Raw genomic sequence first — 20,268 nt, forward strand, 5'->3', positions numbered from 1 at the left:
GGGTAAATAAATAATAATCCGCAGATATGTGGCCAGTGTCGCACTTATAAATGGCACCCGATCCTATCCGCTTTTGGAATGCTCTGCACATTTTGCATCGCCATAATCTGGGAGCCTGAACTTTTTTTATTTTTTCACCACCGGAACTACGTGAGGGCTAATTTGTTGCGGGACAATCTGTAATTTTCATTGGTACCATTTTGGGGTACATGCGATTTTGTTGATCACTTTTTATTCCATTTTTCGGCAAGCCAGGTGACCAAAAACCATCAATTCTGACAATGATTTTTAATTATTTTTTACGCAGTTTACCCTGGGCTATAAATGACCATTATATTTTATTCTGCGGGTCGGTACGATTACGGCGATACCATATGTATATAGCTTTTTTTATGTTTTGCAGCGTTTGCGCAATAAAAGAACTTATTCATAATAAATTTATTTTTTGTGTCACCATATTCTTTTTTTTTTTTTTATAAATTCTTTTATTTTGTTTTTAAAGCATAAAGAAAAACAGACAACATACTCAGTACACACCAAGTCGGTATTGACATCGGCCTCAGGCCAGTAACTTTCATAACAAAAGTGCATAACATTACAATGAAAGGCAATACCGCTCAGAATATTATCGGAAGAAAGGTTGGTATGCACCCTGAACCCGCAGCGATGCATAATACTCCGTAGTCGAGCAGAAATAACTGTAACAGAAAGAAGGAAAAAACGGGGACAGAGGGGGAGAGAGAGAGGGAGAGGAACGCACCTGACATAATTGGGCCTATAGAAGAGGTCAAGAGGCCATGATGGCCTTGTATTCCACAGAGGTTTGAAACCGGATCCATTCACGCCAAGTTCTGAGGAAGGCTGCATGGGACCCTTTCATTGATGCCGTGAGGTCCTCCATTCTCATAATCTCCTGGATCTTGCCACACCACATGCCCACGGATGGGGGACAGGTTTGTCTCCACAACGCGCGAATACATGCTCTAGCCGCATTCACCAGGTGGCGAACAACTGAGCGCCTATACATGGACAACGTCATCTCACACAGATGGAGAAGGAAAAGGTCTGGCGATCTTGGGATGGGGAAATCCGTGAATTTCGAGGAAATGCGCCACACCTCGGACCAGAAATCAGTCAGGAGGGGGCAGTCCCAAAAAATATGCAGGATTGTACCCACTTGGTCTCCACATCTCCAGCACAGAGGTGAAACCGCCGGAATCATTGCATGCAATCTGGAAGGCACCCTATACCAACGAGACAGAATCTTGAACCCTGCCTCCTGATATCTACTGGCCATTGAGGACTTATGTGTCATGGTAAACAAACGCTCTCGTTGTTCGGGGGTGAATGTTAGACCCAAATCCCTTTCCCAACTGAGCAGATAAGATGGGGAGGGCAGATTGGAGGGCGAGATCAGAAGAGCGTAGAGTTTAGACAGTGAATGGTGCACTGTTCCCGTGCCTGTGCATAAAAGTTCAAATGGGGAGCCCTCCCGCGAGTACGCCGCCGGATTAGCTATGGACGCCAGGTAATGTCGTAGCTGGGTGGCCTGCCATGCAGTAAAGGGGACAGGGTCTGACAGAGACTGTAACTGTGAACCTGACATCCATCTCTCCTCCTGCAAAAAGTGTACCGCATGTCCCTTACCTGCCCTCAACCAAAGCAGGAAAGGACCACCTTCCCGCCCTGGTGGAAATGCAGGGTTGCCCAAAATCGGGTACAGAGGGGAGGGGGACGGGGAGATCTCTGTCCTAGGAAAGAGCCGTGCCGCCACTGCCAGGGTGGGCCCGATCGTCGGGTGTGACCACGCAGCCAAGGGAGTATGTCTACCCAACCACGGTAGGGCCTGCAGAGGGACTGCCAGAAAAACCTGTTCCATGGACACCCACTCCTTAATCTCGCTCTGTCTAAACCAGTCTAGAATTTTTGTCAAGTGGGAGACATGGTGGTATGAAAGAAAGTCCGGGAGACCAACACCCCCCTCGCAGTTCGCATGAAAAAGCATGGAACGGGCAATACGCGCTGGTTTCCCCGCCCAGATAAATTTGTGTAGAAGAGACAGCAGAGATTGAAAGAACGGGTGTGGGACATGTACAGGGAGGGCCTGAAAGGGATACAGAATCCGCGGCAGGATATTCATTTTAAATATGGAGCACCTTCCAAAGCAGGTGAAGGTACCGGACGTCCAAGAATCCAAGTCGCTCTTTACACGCTGAAGGGAAGTTCACCGCGTAAAGGTGGGAGAGATTACCGGGAAGCCGCACCCCCAAGTATTTAAGCGAGTCCCTCGCCCATTTAAGAGGAAAGGACTCGAATAGGTCATCGACCAGGGTCTGTGGCAATGAGATGTTAAGTGCCTCAGACTTCTGGTAGTTGATCTTGAAGTTGGATAAATTCGAGTATCTATTCAACTCCGCCATCAGGTTGGGCAAGGAAATACTGGGAGCCGTGAGAAAAAAGAGCAAATCATCCGCATAGGCAGCGACCTTATGGAACCTACCGCCCAGGGCTATGTCCGCAATGTCTGGATTGGAGCGAATGTGGCATAGGAAGGGCTCCAGACACAAAATGAAAATTAATGGGGACAAGGGGCAGCCTTGCCTTGTGCCATTGGTGATTGCAAATGAGGGCGAATAGTGCCCGTTGACCTTAACCTGCACCGATGGAGAGGAGTAGAGACCCGAAATCCAATTCATCATGTGAGCCCCCAAGCCCACGTGCCGCAAGGTTGCCAGCATGAAGTCCCAGTTGACTCTGTCGAAGGCCTTTTCTGCGTCCGTCAACAGAAAGCAAATTGGAGGGGTCGTCATAGCTGCTTGGTACATTAAGTTGATCGCTTGTGTGGTATTGTCACGAGCCTCCCGCGAGGGCATAAAGCCCACCTGGTCGTTGTGTAGAAGTGGAGTCATCCTCTGTGCCAGGATCTTGGCAAATAGCTTTAAATCCACGTTAAGTAGAGAAATGGGACGGTAATTCTGGCACAAGGATGAATCCTTACCCTCCTTGGGTATGACCATGATATGGGCCCTTAAGGTGTCTCGGGGGATGGGGCCCCCCTCAGTAATAGAGTTGAATGCCTGGAGGAAGTGGGGCAAGATCAAGTCCTGATAGGCCTTGTAGTATTGCAGGGGCAGACCATCCGGGCCCGGTGCCTTTCCCGTGGGTGAGTCCTTCAGTGCCCATGACAGTTCTTCTGGAGAAATGGGTGCCTCCAAGGTCGCTATAGCCTCAGGAGGGATACATTTAATCCCTGATGACCGAAGATACTGCTCGATCTTCTCCAGGTGACCCCTGCCTTCCGAAGAAGAATGGGGTGCCCGTGGAAGATTATAGAGAGTGTGGTAATAGGCATGGAAGGCTTCTGAGATGTCTTGTGGAAGTTGGAGGCGGTTGTTGTGTGAACCCAGGACATATGGGACATAGGTACGTGAGCGGGTCTTCCTAAGTGCTCGGGCTAAGGTCCTTCCAGGTTTATTACTAAATTCATAGAAGTGTCGTCTGCATTTAACTAGGGAGGCCCTCGCCTTTGCAAGGCAGAGTGAACGTACCTGTTCTCTCAACTGTCCTTCTCCGCCCCCACTACCCGATCCTGAGATGCCTTATGCAACTGTTCCAGGCGATGTATCCGAGTCAGTAAGTCCTGGAGGTGTGCCGACCGTTCTTTTTTAAGTTTGGTGCCCACACGGATAAAGGCACCGCGCATTTGTGTGCCTCCCAGATACAGAAGGGGTCTACCCCTGGTGTGGCATTTATTGCAAAGTACTCCACCAGATCTCTGCGTATTTCCGAGGCCACCGTCGGATCCTGTAGGAGTGATTCATTCAATCGCCACTGCCAAGAACGAGGGTGGGCTGACGGGCAGGAGAGAGTGAGAGTAATAAGGGCATGATCAGACAGTGTAATGTCGTCAATGGAGGCCGATGTAAGGCTAGGGAGATGTGAATGTCGTAGAAAAAAATAATCGAGTCTGGAGTAGGAATTGTGGGGGGCCGAGTAAAACGTGTAGTCTCTGGTCGAAGGGTGCAGAACCTGCCATGTGTCCACTAGTTGGTGTTCGTGCAACAATCATCGTATACGACGGTGTGCCGCTCTGGGTAGAGAGGAGTGCCCTCTCGAGGAGTCTAACATGGGGTCCAATGTGAGATTCAAATTCCCCCCAGACCTAGAGTTCCTTCCAGAAAGCCATCCAACACCCCAAGAACTTTTTCCAGGAAAGCTACTTGTCCAGTGTTAGGGAGATAGCATGAGGCCAGTGTGTACAGTGTGTTGTCCAGCTTACCCTTCACGAAGAGGTACCGGCCTGCTCCATCTGTGCAAGTCTCCACATGTTCCTAGTGCAAAGAGCGTGAAATCATGATAGAGACCCCCTTAGTTTTGGAGTCAGGGGACGTACTATGATACACGTCCGGGTAGTTGGAGTCTGTGAGCCTCTGTATACAGTCAGCCTGAAAGTGGGTTTCCTGTAGAAATGCCACGTGTGGTTTTCTTTTCCACAGCACACGGAAAATGGAGGACCTCTTCTCGGGGATGTTCAGTCCCTGTTTGTTCAGAGAAATAACAGTTATGTCAGACATGATGGTGGACAGAGGAATGGACAGGGGGGGGGAAGGGAGGGATAAGAGAAAGAGGAAGAAAAAAAGCTCCTACACAGATGCCGCTGAGCAGTGGCGATAGGAAACGCAGTCACTCTAAGGTCGGAGTACCAAATCCCTCCAATACTCCACGAGAGCTATGCCGTACCGGAGGAAAGCCTCCCACCACGACACAGCGCTCGGAACCCTAATGGGGAAAGAGGAAAGACAGCAGGGTGGGAAAACAGTGTCTCACTAGTACAGTAGTTAACACAAAGGTGTCTCAAGAAAGAAAAATTTACATCAAAGCCCCGGACTCACCGGGTCGTATATCAAATGTGCCCAACATCCCCAACCTTTGTAAACCCCCCCCCAACCCGCAGTAAGTACAAACGTCTCTGGAGCAACCCCTTCAACGCCATCTGCCGCCACCCGCAGAGAACCCTGTAGGAGAGAAAGGAGGGGGTAGAGTGCAATTAACTGTCCACATGTGGAAGCTGAAAATCAATCAGTCCCTTCGAAGAGAGCGCCGTCCTGGGGGCCGAGGGTCAACGGGCCCGACTCCGCGGTCTCCGTGCAGGGATCTTCGCCCTGAAGGTCGGGTCACGGGTAGCTCCGGGGCGGGAGATGAGACACGAGCTCCGGAAACGGACCACCTCTGAGAGCAAACGGTGCCGGGGGTTCAGTCCAGTCCGGTAACCTCACTGGTGAGATCTCCAAAAACCGGAACGCCTCCTCCAGATCGTCTGGGGACCGGACCGCAAAGGATTGTCCCAGTCTGCGAAGAATAATGTGAAAGGGATGGCCCCATCTGTAGGTTGCGCCTGCCGCCTTTGTCGCTTCCAGTAAGGGGCGGACAATTCTGCGCATAGAGAGTGTCAGTCTCGAAACATCTCCCAGGCTCTCCGAGCAATCTCTTCTTTCTGTTTGTAGAAATGCACTCTACATATCACGTCTCTGGGTCGGTTGCCATCTCTATTGGGGGGGCCCGCCAATCTGTGAACTCTGTCCATCTCAATGGGCATATCACGCGGTCGGTCCAGGAGCTTATTAAAAATGTGTGTCACAGCCTCATAAAGTCCATCTGGGGGTACGGACTCCGGTAAACCTCTCAGCTTCAGGTTGTTACGTCTCCCCCTGTTTTCAACATCATCCAGGTGTAAGGAGAAGTCCCGTAATTGCGTAGCTTGGGTGGCCAGGGACTGTGAGAGGACCGAGATATCTACTGAGGATATGGAGTGCTGGCGTTCCAGGGTTTCCACCCTCGTGGCTAGCGCACACACCTCCTGTGTGACCGCGCCTATGGCCCTGTCGTGTTTCTCCTCTAGCCGGGCAAGATGGATATCCAAGTCGTTTTTGGTGGGCAATACTTTGACCATCTCCCAGAGTTCTGCCAGGGTCCACTCCATTGATAGTGGGGGGCCCGGGGATGACACTGTCTGTTGTTCCCCTGAGTGCGTCGACGTGGCCATAGAACCCCTGAAGATGGCTGGTGTGTCCTGGCTCAGCACACATGGCTGTAGTGGCAGGCGCTGGCGCACGGCCGGTGAGAATGGTGCTTCTAGTGTCTCATGGCCGGGTGCTACCTGGGGTAGTATAGGGGGGAAGGCCTCAGCCTGGGGCGGGGGGGCCGACCCTGGAAGGCCTGCCACACACTGACCTCCCTCCTGAGATCACATCTCCCCTCCAGGGCCACGAGATCAGCAGCCGAGCAGCGCCTGACTAGCGATAGGGGGAGGCGGCGAGGTCCCACGAGGCGACGGAGGCTGGGTGCGGCAGGAGGTGAGGAGGAAGAGCGCGACGGTGTGCCGTCCAAGGAGGACCGAAGATACCGGCCGATGGATGGAGTGCCCGAGGCGTCCGGAAGGTTCCTGCGGCTTCTCCCCTTAGTCATGCTGCGTCGGGGATCAGTAAGTGAGCCCTTAATGGGCGATTTCTGCGGGGTGAGTCCGGAGCTCCGAGCAAACACGTCCTCACACCGCCATGTCCAAGCCACGCTCCTCATGTCACCATATTCTGAGAGCCATAACTTTTTTATTTTTCAGTCCAAAAAGCTGTGTAAGGGCTTGTTTTTTGCGGGACGGGTTGTAGTTTGTATCGGTACTATTTTGGCGTACATGCGACTTTTTGATCACTTTTTATTGTATATTTTGGGAGGGGTGGTGACCAAAAAATTGTGATTCTGGCATTTTTTTTTTTCGTTTATTTTTTCTGCGGTGTTCACCGTGCGGGAAAAATAATATTATAGTTTTATAGTTGGGGTCGTTACAAACGCGGTGATACCAAATATGTGTACTTTTTTTTCATGTTCATTTTTTTCCTATAATAAAAGACTTATTATAGGAAAAAAAAGCAGTTCTTGTTTGTCACTTATAACTTTTATTTTTACACTTTTTTTAAAACATTTTTATTATTTTTTTAACTTTTTTTCACTTGTCCCACTAGGGGACACTTAGACTTGCAGCTCTGATCGCTGCTGGAATACATTACACTACCTACGTAGTGTAATGCATTCCAACTGTCATTGTGACGTAACAGTCACACTGACAGGAATACTTACGACGACCACCCTCTGACTGGTCATCATAGGCTTCTGTACATGGCAGCCCGGAAGCCATTGTCTGGCATCCGGTTGCCATGAGTACCATCGCCAGCCCCCGTGATTTCACGTGGGGGCTGCCGATCGGCGCTAAACTCAAAATCGAACGCCGCAATTAAGTGGTTAACTGCTGAAATCAGCGGCGATGGGCCGCTGATCGGCAACGGGGAATGCAGGGCAGACATCCTGCACAGTTAACCGCCGCGCGGCGGTTAACTGTCAAAGCACAGACGTAACTGCACGTCGAGGTGCGCAAACTTACTGCACACATCGACGTGCAGTTACGTCAAGGTGCGGGAAGGGGTTAAACAAATATGACAAACAACATATTAATATACATATAAGACCCTAGTATAATTTAATAGAGCGAGACATGAAGCTGGATAACCTGTAAAGATACACTGGCTGTATTGAGTGGTTACAGGATATATTTCAGACCCAAAAGTTTTCCATTCTGATTATCTCCGATCCCTGTAAAAGTAGTCGACTAATAGAAAGGGGAATAGGAGAAAGTATCAGTGCATAAATACATCACTTTAAAAAATAGCCTTAAAAAGAGCAGCAAAGAGATAGTGGTCAATGTTCGCTCTACCACATAGACCCCAACTCGCATTTCGCTGTAGGTGCCTCCTCAGAAGGTGTGTGTTGTGTCCTGACCATATCCAGCCATTATATATAGGGTAGGGAGAGTATACCTGGTGTGTATCATCATTATAACGAGAGCAGCGGCGCATTCTCACTGACACGGCCAGAAACGAGGCAGGCCCCACTTCCGGCTCCACCGGATTCCCAACGCGTAACGGGAGTTCCGGACATGCGCAGTGTGCCCTAGGAGCTGAAGAGGGCAATGCATCGCCACCAGCATCCACAGCGAGCATGCGCATCTCATCGCCAGAGATGATTGTAGGAAATGTAAATCCAAGATACCAAGATTCTTTACTCTATACATCAACACCCCGGATTAACATAACGAGCCCAAGAAAAAGGTACGTTGAAATATGTCCCATATAGAATATTGGGATAGATATATATGATGCAAAATTTATAGAGAGAAACCCTGTACAGTAAAGATTTAGCATAGGATTATAATGAAAAAGAAATGTGTGAGAAGAGGACTACGCTAAAACAATTAAAAATAAAGAATACTAAAGTATATCAGTACAAAAATAATAAAGAATAATAAATAAACGACCACAAATCGCACACATAACTGTGTAGCAATTTAAAATAATCAATACATACTTAAGGGGTTAACATAAACCCCTTCCCGCCGCAGCCCTTTTACAGATTTTCATTTTCTCCTCCCCACTTCCAAAAGCCATAACGTCTATATTTTTCCGTCGATATAGTCCTATGAGGGCTTGATTTTTGCGGGACGAGTTGTAGTTTTTCGTAGCATTTATTTTGCCATATAATGTACTAGGAAACAGGAAAAAAAATATTTGTGGGTAAAAAATGAAAAAAAAAACAGTGATTCCTCCATGGTTTTTTGCCTGCTGTTTTTACAGAATTCACTGTGCAATTAAAACAACATGTAAAGACTTCCAGAGGCGGGGCATCCTGAGTGGCAGCATCTTACCTCGGCACCGTGCAGGGAATCCGGCTGTTACCGCTGCCATCGGTGGATCGCTGTCGTCCTCCTTGTGGTGGGTGCACAGGACACCCTCCCCTGCACCGTCGGAGCCGCTCATTTGCTCCGTGTGTCGTCAGTGTCTCAATTGAGGCACGCCGCCCTAGCGACCGCCGGCCATCTTGTGGCCTACTACTCTGCCACGGGTGGGGACAGCCTGGTAGTAGCGCCGGAGCTGCTGCCTTCTATCTTCCCTTCAGGGAAGGTCTCGACACCCCTATATTGCCTCCCAGGGACATTTACTTGCCGAGGAGTCGGCTATCTTGGGTCTGCCATCGCGGCTCATCCGGAGTCGACTGGTCACTGTTGCTGGCCCTGAGGCTGCTGGAGCGTCTCCCCATTACATCTAGGATCTCCAGTCGCCTCGCGGAGGGGGACTGTGAGGCGGACATCATCCCCATACACAGCGGACGCTGGAGGGAGCTGAAACACCTTTGCCTGTCTCTCTAAGGGGGAAGAACTGAGCGCCCTGTTCGCTGCTGGCTCCTTCCTCATCATCAGGAAGTTCGCGGCCATATTGAGCGCTGCTCGCCTTCATCTCTCAAAGTAAAGCAACCGGACTGGAGATATCGCCTGGTACTGAGTGAGTACAGTGTCTCCCCTGTCAAGGACTGAGTATAATCTTAGGGGCCACATAGAGACCTGTTGCGTGTACACTTTGAACTCTGTTTGCCTCAACCCTCATATGCACGCCTGAAATCTGGCATATATGTCATCTGGGTAACTACATTGCCTGTTGTACCTGCCTGACTGCTTTTGACGTTGCTGCCACCTAGTAGTCGTTCTAGTCTTATTTTTTGCACCATCTTCTGTTCTACAAATTTAAAATGCTGATGTCGTAACCCTGAAATGTAGGACGACCCGTCTGACCTAATCTAGACCTTCCATCTCTCTCGCTGTCTTGACAATGGACAAATTTCTTCATAGACACGCTCAGGCTCTACGTCTTACTAGGCAATCTCAAGGGACCAACCCTAAAACAGAAGCAATGACAAAGGGAAGAGCCGGTAAAGACAAACAGGGGCCTAGAACTCCTCAGACTCCGTCTGCATCACTGTCTTGTCCTCATTCACGAAACTTCTCCAAACTGGAGACATCACTCCACCAAACCTATCTCTGGTTGACAGTCCTATGTCCTCTCTGCTTATGGATCATTATCATGCCACTGTAGTGGCAGAAGAGGTGTCTCGCTTAATGATGCCTTTAAATTGACAAGAGAATGGATCTGATCCATACCTCCATTAACTCCGCACTGGCTCAGATTACCGTGAACGCACAAAAAATAGCAGACCTGGAAAACCGTGTTCTGGCATGCGAAACTACAGTGTCTGATCTGGAGAACTCGGTGGCTCAACACCAAAATGCAGAAATCATTCTGAGAGCTAAGCTGGAGGACCTGGAAAACCGGAACAGGCGGAACAATCTGAGCTTTGTAGGAATTCCTGAAAGCGTTGTGGACGACGATCCCATGCAGCTTCTCACAGCAGACCTCCCATCCGCCCTCCAACTGGATCTTACACCGAACCCATTCAGCATTGAGCGTGCTCACAGAATTGGCGCCCCACGGGGAGAGAGAGAGTAAACCTCGCCCAGTTATAGCAAAATATCTTAACTGGGCAATCAAGGAACGTGTCTTAAGGGCTCATAGACAGGCCAGGAACTTGCAGGTCAGGGGATCTAAACTCCTTGTTTTCCAGGGCTTCTCCTCAGCAGTCTCCTTGAAACGAAAGGCGTTCACGCTAATATGCCGTCATCTATATGAGAAGGGAATATGTTTTCAACTTCTGTACCCAGCTAAGCTCAAGGTGACTGAAAATGCTCGAACCAACATCGACGAGGATGCTGGAGCAGCTCGACGTCAATTCTTCAGAAATGTCCCTGCCTGACCTGTCATCATTTTGTGAAAATATGGGGACTCTTCTAACTCATGTTTTTCAGTGCCTTACCACATGTTGCGTATTTGCACTGTAGCACTACTATTGTTTTCTTTTACTATGCCATGCATTGCTAATTTTTATTATGTGGTGCACATATTGTTCACTTTATTTAACTATGTTTTTTTTCTTAACTCAGGTTTTTTCCTACCCCTTTCTTCCCTGGACACGTGTTATCCTCCTAGGTCACTACATCGTGGGATCTACTGCTTGCTGGGACAGTGGACCCCGATTTTGTAACTCTTCGCACTTCTACTTTGAAATCACCCCTACTGGGATAGGATGAGTAACCTTTATAGCACTATAGACACACCTATCATTTTCTTACAGGAGACACAATGGCGCGAGGGCGATGGGGGTTCACTGAAGGCCCCATGGTCGGATTACTGTTACACAGCCTCCTACACTTTTAAATCTAGGGGGGTGGCAACTCTCTTTCATAAATCTCTGGGCCTGACTGTTCACGATACATACTCCGACCCGGGGGGACATTTCCTGTACATCGAAGCTACTATTAACACGCACAGATATAGCCTTGTTAACATATACGCAACTGTGTACCCTAACGCGGACTTTTACTCCTCTTCACTTTTCTACTTCAGAGACAAACACATACTCTGATCTTGGGATGCGACTTTAATCTCACCTTGAACTCAGACATCGACCGGTCCAAACCGAACACACAGGACCGCGCGGGGGCCTCGGTACTCCTTAGACTCATGGAACACCTTTCCTTGTGTGATCCCTGTCGTGTAACCCACACCTCCTCACGAGAATACACGTATTTTTCGCATGTCCACAACACTCACTCGAGAATTGATTATTTTCTTATACCGGATTCCCTTTTTCCATCACTCACCTCGGTAGACCTGACGCTGCGTCTAAGGCGATTATGAGAGGACACATAATTTCTTATGTTAATTTTAAACGAAGGGAATATCGTAAGCAATTTCATTCCTTGAATACAGACCTTATCAAGGCTCATAAATTACCTGTAGAATCCCGTACTCCTTAAGCTAAAACAGCATATTTGGCAACTAAATCTCTATTGGAGACTTACCTACAGGGTCAGACTAGATGGGGCGTGGATATGACCAGCAACAGATATTTTAGATGGGGTAATCATGTCGGCTCTCTGCTGGCAAAAATTCACAGACCTAAGCGCTTGAATCACAACATTGTGAAATTAGTGGACCCAGAGTCTCGCTCTGAGATTTTGGACTCCGATCTCGTCCGACGGGAGTTTGTGAATTATTTTGCGGACTTTTATCGAACGACCACATATGATCAGCAGAAAACTAAATCATTCCTATTCAAGCTTCATCTGCCCAAACTAACCGAAGACAGTAGAACAGTTTTGAATAATGATATCACGGAGGCGGAGTTTGCTTTAGCAATCTCTAACCTACCCAATAATAAAACGCCAGGTCCTGACGGCCTATAGGCTGAATACTACAAACTTTTGCCAGATATTGTACCGACATTGACGAGGACCTTACAAGCCATATTTATTGGGGAGATTGACCTGCCTAACTTTCATGAGTCCAGGACCATATTGGTTCCCAAACCTGATAGGGATCCAACTCTCCTTTCCTCCTATCGCCCGATTTCCCTTTTAAACCAAGACTATAAGCTCCTAACAAAGATTTTGGCCGACCGTCTCCAAACCATGATTGGACCGATCATTGCCCCAACCCAGCTAGGTTTCTTGAGGAATAGACATTCAACTAAAGGTATTCGCCAGGCTGTAGCAGCCACGGTGTCTGCCCTAGACCCCTCCTCCCCAGTGACCATGCTGCTGGGACTTGACGCGGAAAAGGCGTTTGACTCTGTATCATGGCCATTTCTCATAGCGGTGTTGCAGTCCCGGGACTTCGGGGACCGCTTTCTAACATTCCTTTCACGCTCACAGGCCTGTTCTGCCACATCCCTTACCATCAATGGGCTTAACTCGCCTCCTATCTCCATTTTCGGGGGTACGCGTCAGGGATGCCCTCTCTCAGATCCCCTTCTCCGTCATCTCCAGTCCCTAGCATGTTTTCACGGCATACAAATTGGAGATTCCCAAATTAAACTATCGGCATTTGCAGATGATATTTTGTTGTTCATATCTAACCCTTCCTCTACTTTACAACCAATCCTCCAGGATATCTCAATTTATGGTGCCCTGTCAGGTTTCAAGGTCAATCTACAAAAATCAGAAGCCCCAATTCTTAAGGGTCCCTCCAGGCCACTCTGGCCTTCGAAGCATGCATTTAAATGGAACTCCGATTATATTCCCTATTTGGGGGTACGCATCACGAGACAACCATCACGTTTATATCAATGAAACCTTAATCCCTTTGTTGCATGTTTGGAATCCCAACTCATGGCTTGGAGGCATTTTACTCGATCATTTCTGGGTAGGACTAATCTATTAAAAATGGTTGTCTTCCCTAAATTGTTATACTTACTACAATCCTTGCCTATATACTTGAGACCAGTGGATGTTAGGGGGCTGAATACTCTCTTTTGAGGCTTCATTTGGAACCAAAAGAGACCAAGAGTGAGCCTATGCATATTGCAGCAACACCGTGAACATGGTGGGATTAATTTTCCCCAGATTCACTTATACAATATGGCAGCTCAACTGCGAGCGATTGGAGATTGGATAACTGGTAGCTCCTGCTTTACTGATTCTACATTAGATCAACAATTTTCAAGACCCTTTTCCTTAACTGCCTCTTACATACTCCCTACACAGCTCTATCACCTGATCAATGAGCTAACCCCCTAGTCATGTCCTCCTGGAAGACATGGACCAAGATCAGACAACACTTAGGTTTAAACCCTAGTTTTGCCTACTCCTTCCTTGAATCCATAACTTTGATTTCCAAAACACCAATCCCCATGTGGTCTTTCGTGGATGGGCTCGGAGGGGGTTGACATGTATTAATCAGATAATTAACATGCTCACTTGTCGTCCCTACTCATTTAATGAACTACGTATCCAATACAATTTTTTTGGGGCCAACACCCATTTTATTACATGCAGGCCTGTAGTTATGCTCACAAGGTCATTAGACACTTACAAGATCAAGACTGGTATGACTTCTTCTGTCACTTAACTCCATCTCACCAATGCCGAAAAAGACTAATCACTACCTACTATAATGTTTTAAGACAGCCATTGGACTACGCTAAATCGAGATCGGGTGTATCTTACTGGGTTGACCACTTAGATCAAATAACTCATGACAATATCCTATCATCTGTAACTACGGCTGCCAAATACCTCCCATCAGCCATGTACTGGGAGATGTCTTTTAAAATAGCTCATAGGGCTTATGTGTCCCCTTATAGGGGCTTTCTCATGGGTAATTCCCCTGACCCTTCGTGTTTAAAGTGTGGAGCACGGCATGCAGACTTATTACATTGTCTCTGGTTATGCAATGTTAAATACCTTTGTGTCAAAAAAGACAAAAGTATAGAAGGTATGATACCTTTATTGGCTAACCATAAAAGTTCTATATGCAAGCTTTCAGAGCACAGAGGCTCCTTCAGGCAGTTTACAAATGAATGACTTCGAAAAAAGCACAACATTTAGATGTTACACAAAGGCAATTGGTACATGAGGTGATACATCATTAAGATAAGCCGGGGCAATAAAACCGAGGTTATAGGGGTGATGACTTAGGAGTTAAGGCATCTGGAGTCAGTCTGATGGGGGATGTGACGTGTGTCCATGTAGTGGCTCATAAATCCTCGTGTTAGATTGAGGCCTTGTGTCAATGACTTGGAATTTTATCATCATCTTGAATTCCCAAATTTTTCTCTCTCTGTTGTTTTTAAAATGACCCTTTAGTATTAGGACTTTTAAATCTGCCAAACTGTGATCAGGTCCAGAGAAATTATTTCCCACGGGTATATCCACCTCCTGTTTTATTGTATGTCTGTGAAGATTCATCCTGGTTTGTAGTTTTTGTATGGTTTCTCCAATGTAGATTCCTTTATTGATGCACCTTGTACACAGGATCACGTACACTACATTGGAGGATGTACAGGAGAACGTGCCAGTGATTTTATAGTCATGCTGCGTGTTTGGTATCTGGATGGTGTTTGATGATAAGATGTTGGTACAGGTCTTGCATTTTCTACTGTTGCAAGGAAAGGTGCCAGTCTCTGATGGTGGTGAGAGGGCACTTCTGACCAGGAGATTCCTTAGGTTTGGTGACTGTTTGTATGCAAGGAGAGGTAAATCCGGGAATATTTCCTTCAGTTTATTGTCTTTGTTGAATACAGGTTGGAGATCAGCAGGAGTTCACTTGTCTTTATTGTTCCTTCTTCTTATTTCCGTACATATGATTATCCATAAATATTTTCTTCTTTTTTCCATACACGCTGGTTTCATTTCCTTTATCCCTTCATTTACATCTCTATTTAATTATACGGACCACCACATTTAAATTTATTCACAAGGCATTTGATATATATTATAGATGTTTCCCTCATTTCTCTACTTGTGCTATACTAGGATTATTAGAGCCCTGTATTTTATTCATGATCATATACAATTCCAGTGTACTATACGGACCAACATACCGAACTTTACTTATTACACTAGGATTGCTTGAATCCTTTACAATAGAGACGTTATTCATTATTACAGTAGTGTTACCTCAGCGTTACCTACTTCCAGTGTCCCCCGCTCGTAATTACGTCCATATACATGTCTAACAACCTATCCAGCTTGTGTTCCAAATACACAGCGTCGTAATACATAGTGCGCATGCGCTAAGTGCCGCTTGTGTTCCACGCACCGGATTTCCGGTATTGGCGCGCTATATCAATACCTCCTCAATGAACACAGGAATCAGACAGAATTCTTACCTGGAGCGTCTGGTAGACGCCGCTACATCCCCTCATTAAGACAACATACAGGTATGCTCGCTCATGGACTTTCCAGTACATTATTCTTAGTTGATCTTTCTTTCTATCTGTTCCATCCTGTGCACGTTGTATACCGCTATTTTATGTTATGGTCTAAGGGGACATCGTATTGATACCCCTTCTCCATATAATTTTCCAATTTTCAATCGTCATTGCCACAACTTAGTTGACACAATGTTTGTTCAGAATTAATACTAATTTCTCCATCTTAGATTGAGTTCTCCCTATTATGAAGAAATACCTTGTATAGTAAATACCTTTGTCATATATAATATGGATATTTATTTAATGAAACATTTATCGGCATGTATAATGCTTACCATAAACATATTATGCATATTTATCGTTGACAATGGCCATTTTTTCATCTTATACCATTGCTAGATATGGATTGTTTTTTTCAAACTATTATTTCATTGAATGATTACATTCAGTTGTTTATTTTTGTTGTATTGCCTTATAAGATATATGTATTATATGACTGTTTATTTTTGTATCTATAGCGATTGCGAAAAAGGCCTTGGCTAGGCCAAAACGTTCAGCAAAATAGCTTTTGAATATTATTCACTATATTGAATACAATAAAATTATTTTGAAAATCACCCTCAAGGATTACTAGAGTGCTTTCAGGTTTATTCCTTGGATCTTTAATGTGGGTTTTCCAGCCCAAACCTCTATAGCACCAATACAGAGCGAATTAAAGGAGTGCATCCTTACATATTGAGGTATACACTTCCCGTCCTGGCTGGAGGTAATGTATATTCATTGTCCGGACACTGCAGTAATGTTATAGTGTGTTTATGAGGCTGCACATAGCGATATAGCTATAGTGTAAATGAATGGAGAGAAGTGTATGACGCTGATTGGTCAGCGTCATACACTCCTCTGTACAACGCCCACTTGGCCATAAAGTAAAACACGCCCAGTTGTCCATTGAGAAACTCATTAGCATAAAGCTAATATAGGTCATAACTCCGTCAAAAATGATAGTTTTTCTAAATAAAAAACACTGCTGTAATCTACATTACAGCGCTCATCACATCATGTACAATATAGGCCACTTATAATGCATTTGTGTTCGCCTTACCCAAAACAGGCAAGTCTCCGGATGTCCCTTCTAATTTTCGGCCCATTTCCCTTCTAAATACAGATCTAAAAATGTATGCGAATATTTTGTCAGGCAGGCTAGTGGATATTCTTCCCCAGCTGATCAGTCCTGCTAAGGTGGGGTTTCTTAAGGGGAGACAAACAGTAGATAGTACTCGATGGTTTATAAATATTATCTCAGAAGCAGAGGTTCGTCGGATGCCTTCTATGCACCTTACCCTGGACGTGGAGAAGGCATTCAACTGTGTCCATTGGGGGTTCCTAAGGGAGGTGTTGGAAGTTTGGAATTCAGAGTTCCTTCTTGTCTGCTATTATGGCCCTACATATCTTTCCCTCTGCCTAGGTGTATAGTACAGGTGCGCTGTCAACTCCTTTCTCCATAACGAATAGCACAAGACAGGGTTGCCCTTTATCGCCCATAATATTTTCTTTGGTTATGGAGCCATTTGCTGTGGCAGTCAAAATGGCACCTTATATCAAAGGAGTTTCCCTAGGCCATACTGAACATCGTATAGGTCTTTTTGCGGATGACGTCATATTGTGCTTATCCTCCCCTGGTGATACTTTGCCTCACATACTCCGGCTCATTTAGGAATTCGGTGAGATTACTTACTATAAAGTTAATACATCAAAGTCTTTAATTTTAAATATGGGTATTCCCAAACTTTACACAGTTGCACCTACAAAAGGAATTTCCTTTTAAATGGGCTGAGAGAGTGATTCCTTACTTGGGTGTCTCTTACTTATCCTCGTAGTAAGTTGGTGTATATCAATTATAATACTTTGATGCAGACTTTAAACAAGGATACCGTATCTTACTCCAGGTTTCCTTTGTCATGGATGGGTCGTATATCTGCATCCAAAATGTTATTGCTCCCAAAGGTGTTGTATTATTTTTGAAACCTTCCCATCCTGATTCCCAAATCTATTTTGAGACGTATTCAAACGGTGTTTACAAAGTTTATCTAGAATGGTAAGAGGGCGAGGGTTGCTGCGAAAATATTGCATTTGCCTGTAGCTAAGGGAGGTTTGGGATATCCGAATATTGCGGCTTATCATGGGATTATTTTGGACCAATTAAAGCAATGGTGGATATATCATTCAAATAAGCGTTGTGTGGAGGTTGAAGCGCATATATTACACTGCTCAGACTTGAAAGTAGTGTTGGGCTCTTCTAGGATCGGAGAACGCATAGTTGGTAATTTATCTCCCACAATCAAAGCGTCTATCCTAGTTTGGAGAGGAGTGTCTAATAATGCCTCTATTTTCCCTTTAAGGTGTAGTATGGTTTCCTTAGACATGGTGCAGCATTGTATACCAAATTCAAATTTCTCTGACTGGATTACCAAAGGTATTGTTTCATCGGAAGTATTGTATGAAAATAATCTTCTACTACCCTATTCTACAATGTCTTCCAAATACGGTCCTAGAGACTTTTATAAGTATCACCAGTTACGGCATTTCCTTTCCTCTGTTAAATTTACAGCCACTGGCCCTATTTCCAGTTATAAACCATTATTTTATAACCCTAAACTGGCATCTAAGAGTATATCTAAAGCTTATGAGGCGATCCACCAGCATGAATCTTCTCTGTTTACACTTAATTTCATACAAAAGTGGGAAGCGGATATGGGAAGTTCATTTAGTTCTAGACCGTGGGAGGCGGCATTCCAAATTTGTTCCAAGTCATCTCGTTGTGTAAATCATTTGGAAGCTTCCCGGAAGTTGCTATACAGATGGTACATGACTCCATACCGCTTATCCAAATTATTTCCTAATGTGTCTCATAACTGTTTGCGATGTCAAATCTCTATTGGTTCTCTGTTACATGTCTGGTGGAGGTGTGATCTCATAGTTCCCTTCTGGGCGGGGATGCAACAATCGTTAACTAGTGTTCTTGGCTTCCCTGTTCCTTGGGGACCGGAGGTAGCGCTGCTTTCGCTGAACTTAGAGGATCTTGGTACTGAGAATAGTACGATTGTGGCTCATGTGTTGACTGTAGCAAGAACAAGTATTGCTCAGAGATGAAAAAGTACTTCCATTCCGAATAAGGCAGAAATTATATGTAAGGTTCAGTATAACTGTATTATGGAACATTTAATTTCAACAAGACTGCATAGGCCACAGGTATTCGCTTATAAATGGTCCAAATCGCTTGCTTTTAATGCTCTGCTGCTTCCTTCATAGATTGATCGTGACCTTCTAGAAGCTCTTTAGGTTTCGCTTGTAAACTTCTAAATCCTAGGGCAGGGATTTTATGATTGTTATGTTTTATATGTTAAAACAATGTTCTTGTTTTTGATACATCTTTTTGATTATTGGATGTCTGTAACCCAGCGTAATTAATTCACTGGAGGTTATGCCTTTTTTCCCTGTGATTTCACTATTTTGGTTATATTGCCATTTAATAATGCTATACCTATTTAATTCTGTATCCAGTGTACTTTTCATGCATATGTGTACATTGATTTTTCCCTCCTATGCTTTTGTGATTTCCTGCTTCTGTAAAATTCATTCATCTTGTTTACTTTTGTATGACTTTGAAAACTCTTAATAATAAATTTGTCTTAAAAAAAATATTCACAGACACATACAATTGTATTAGTTTAATGTAAAATTATGCACAATTACAAAATGTTCTATATGTTAAATTTTTCCATCTTGTTTTTTTCTTTTTTTTTTTTCCTGTTGCAGAAAGCTCTTGGTGCAGATGATGCCATGCTGAAAATTGATCCTGAAACTGGAATTTGTGGCTTGCTCTATGACAGTGCTCCCAGTGGACGTTTTGGCACAATGACATACCTCTCCAAATCCGTGGCGATAACACTACAAGATTCCCTCCCACACGGGGGTTGTGCAATGCAGTGATCACATGTCCGAACTTTACAGAGTTGGTGAACCTGTAAATAACTACATGAGTTCCCTGTTTACATTTCGTGATGATTACTTACTGAAGCCTTGCTGCTTAAAGGACTTTTGTGATTTTTTCTCTTTTTTAATTTGCCAAGAAGTCTGTATCTGAACCTCAGCAACTTACTAAATGTTTACATACCATGTAATACAGAGGATAATGTAGATGGCTTTTAAAATTACAGTTTAGGCTCTTCACACTGGCGTCATGGCTTCCATTTTCACAAGAGCCATGACTGATCCATTGTGATTCATTCTGTAACGGATCCCATTAACCTATAATGGGTAGATCAGGTTTTTGTTTTTTACTGGATAGAGTACTGCAGCATGCTACATTTGTATGGCAGTCAAAAAGCAACGGTAGCCTGACAGAAAGCTACCATGAGTGTGACTGGAGCCTGAGTTGATAATGAACAGTCTCACTCGCTTCCATTATTACGTTAGCAGAAATGCTATAATGCTGCTGAAACAGACATTATGTATATACACTGATAAAGGCATGATGTTGCTTCCAGTGTATTTTAACACCGTTTTATGTATTGTTTTCACTGCTTTTTGTAAAAATGTTCCCAAGAAAAAAGTATTGCG

At 45.2% G+C, this 20,268-nt stretch overlaps 1 protein-coding gene across 2 annotated transcripts in view; it reads left to right on the forward strand.

Annotated features, from left to right (window-relative positions):
• PHKA1 (phosphorylase kinase regulatory subunit alpha 1) overlaps nucleotides 1-19,638 on the forward strand; it is a 453,374-nt gene extending 433,736 nt beyond the window's left edge. For both annotated transcript variants that reach the window (XM_075835632.1, XM_075835633.1), the window contains one exon: nucleotides 19,465-19,638. In XM_075835632.1, coding sequence (XP_075691747.1) covers nucleotides 19,465-19,638 — 174 coding nt within the window. The remainder of the gene's footprint in view (nucleotides 1-19,464) is intronic.
• The last annotated feature ends 630 nt before the right edge of the window (nucleotides 19,639-20,268 follow it).

Source organism: Rhinoderma darwinii, chromosome 8, assembly GCF_050947455.1.
Source record: "Rhinoderma darwinii isolate aRhiDar2 chromosome 8, aRhiDar2.hap1, whole genome shotgun sequence".
NCBI classification, from domain to species: Eukaryota; Metazoa; Chordata; class Amphibia; order Anura; family Rhinodermatidae; genus Rhinoderma; species Rhinoderma darwinii.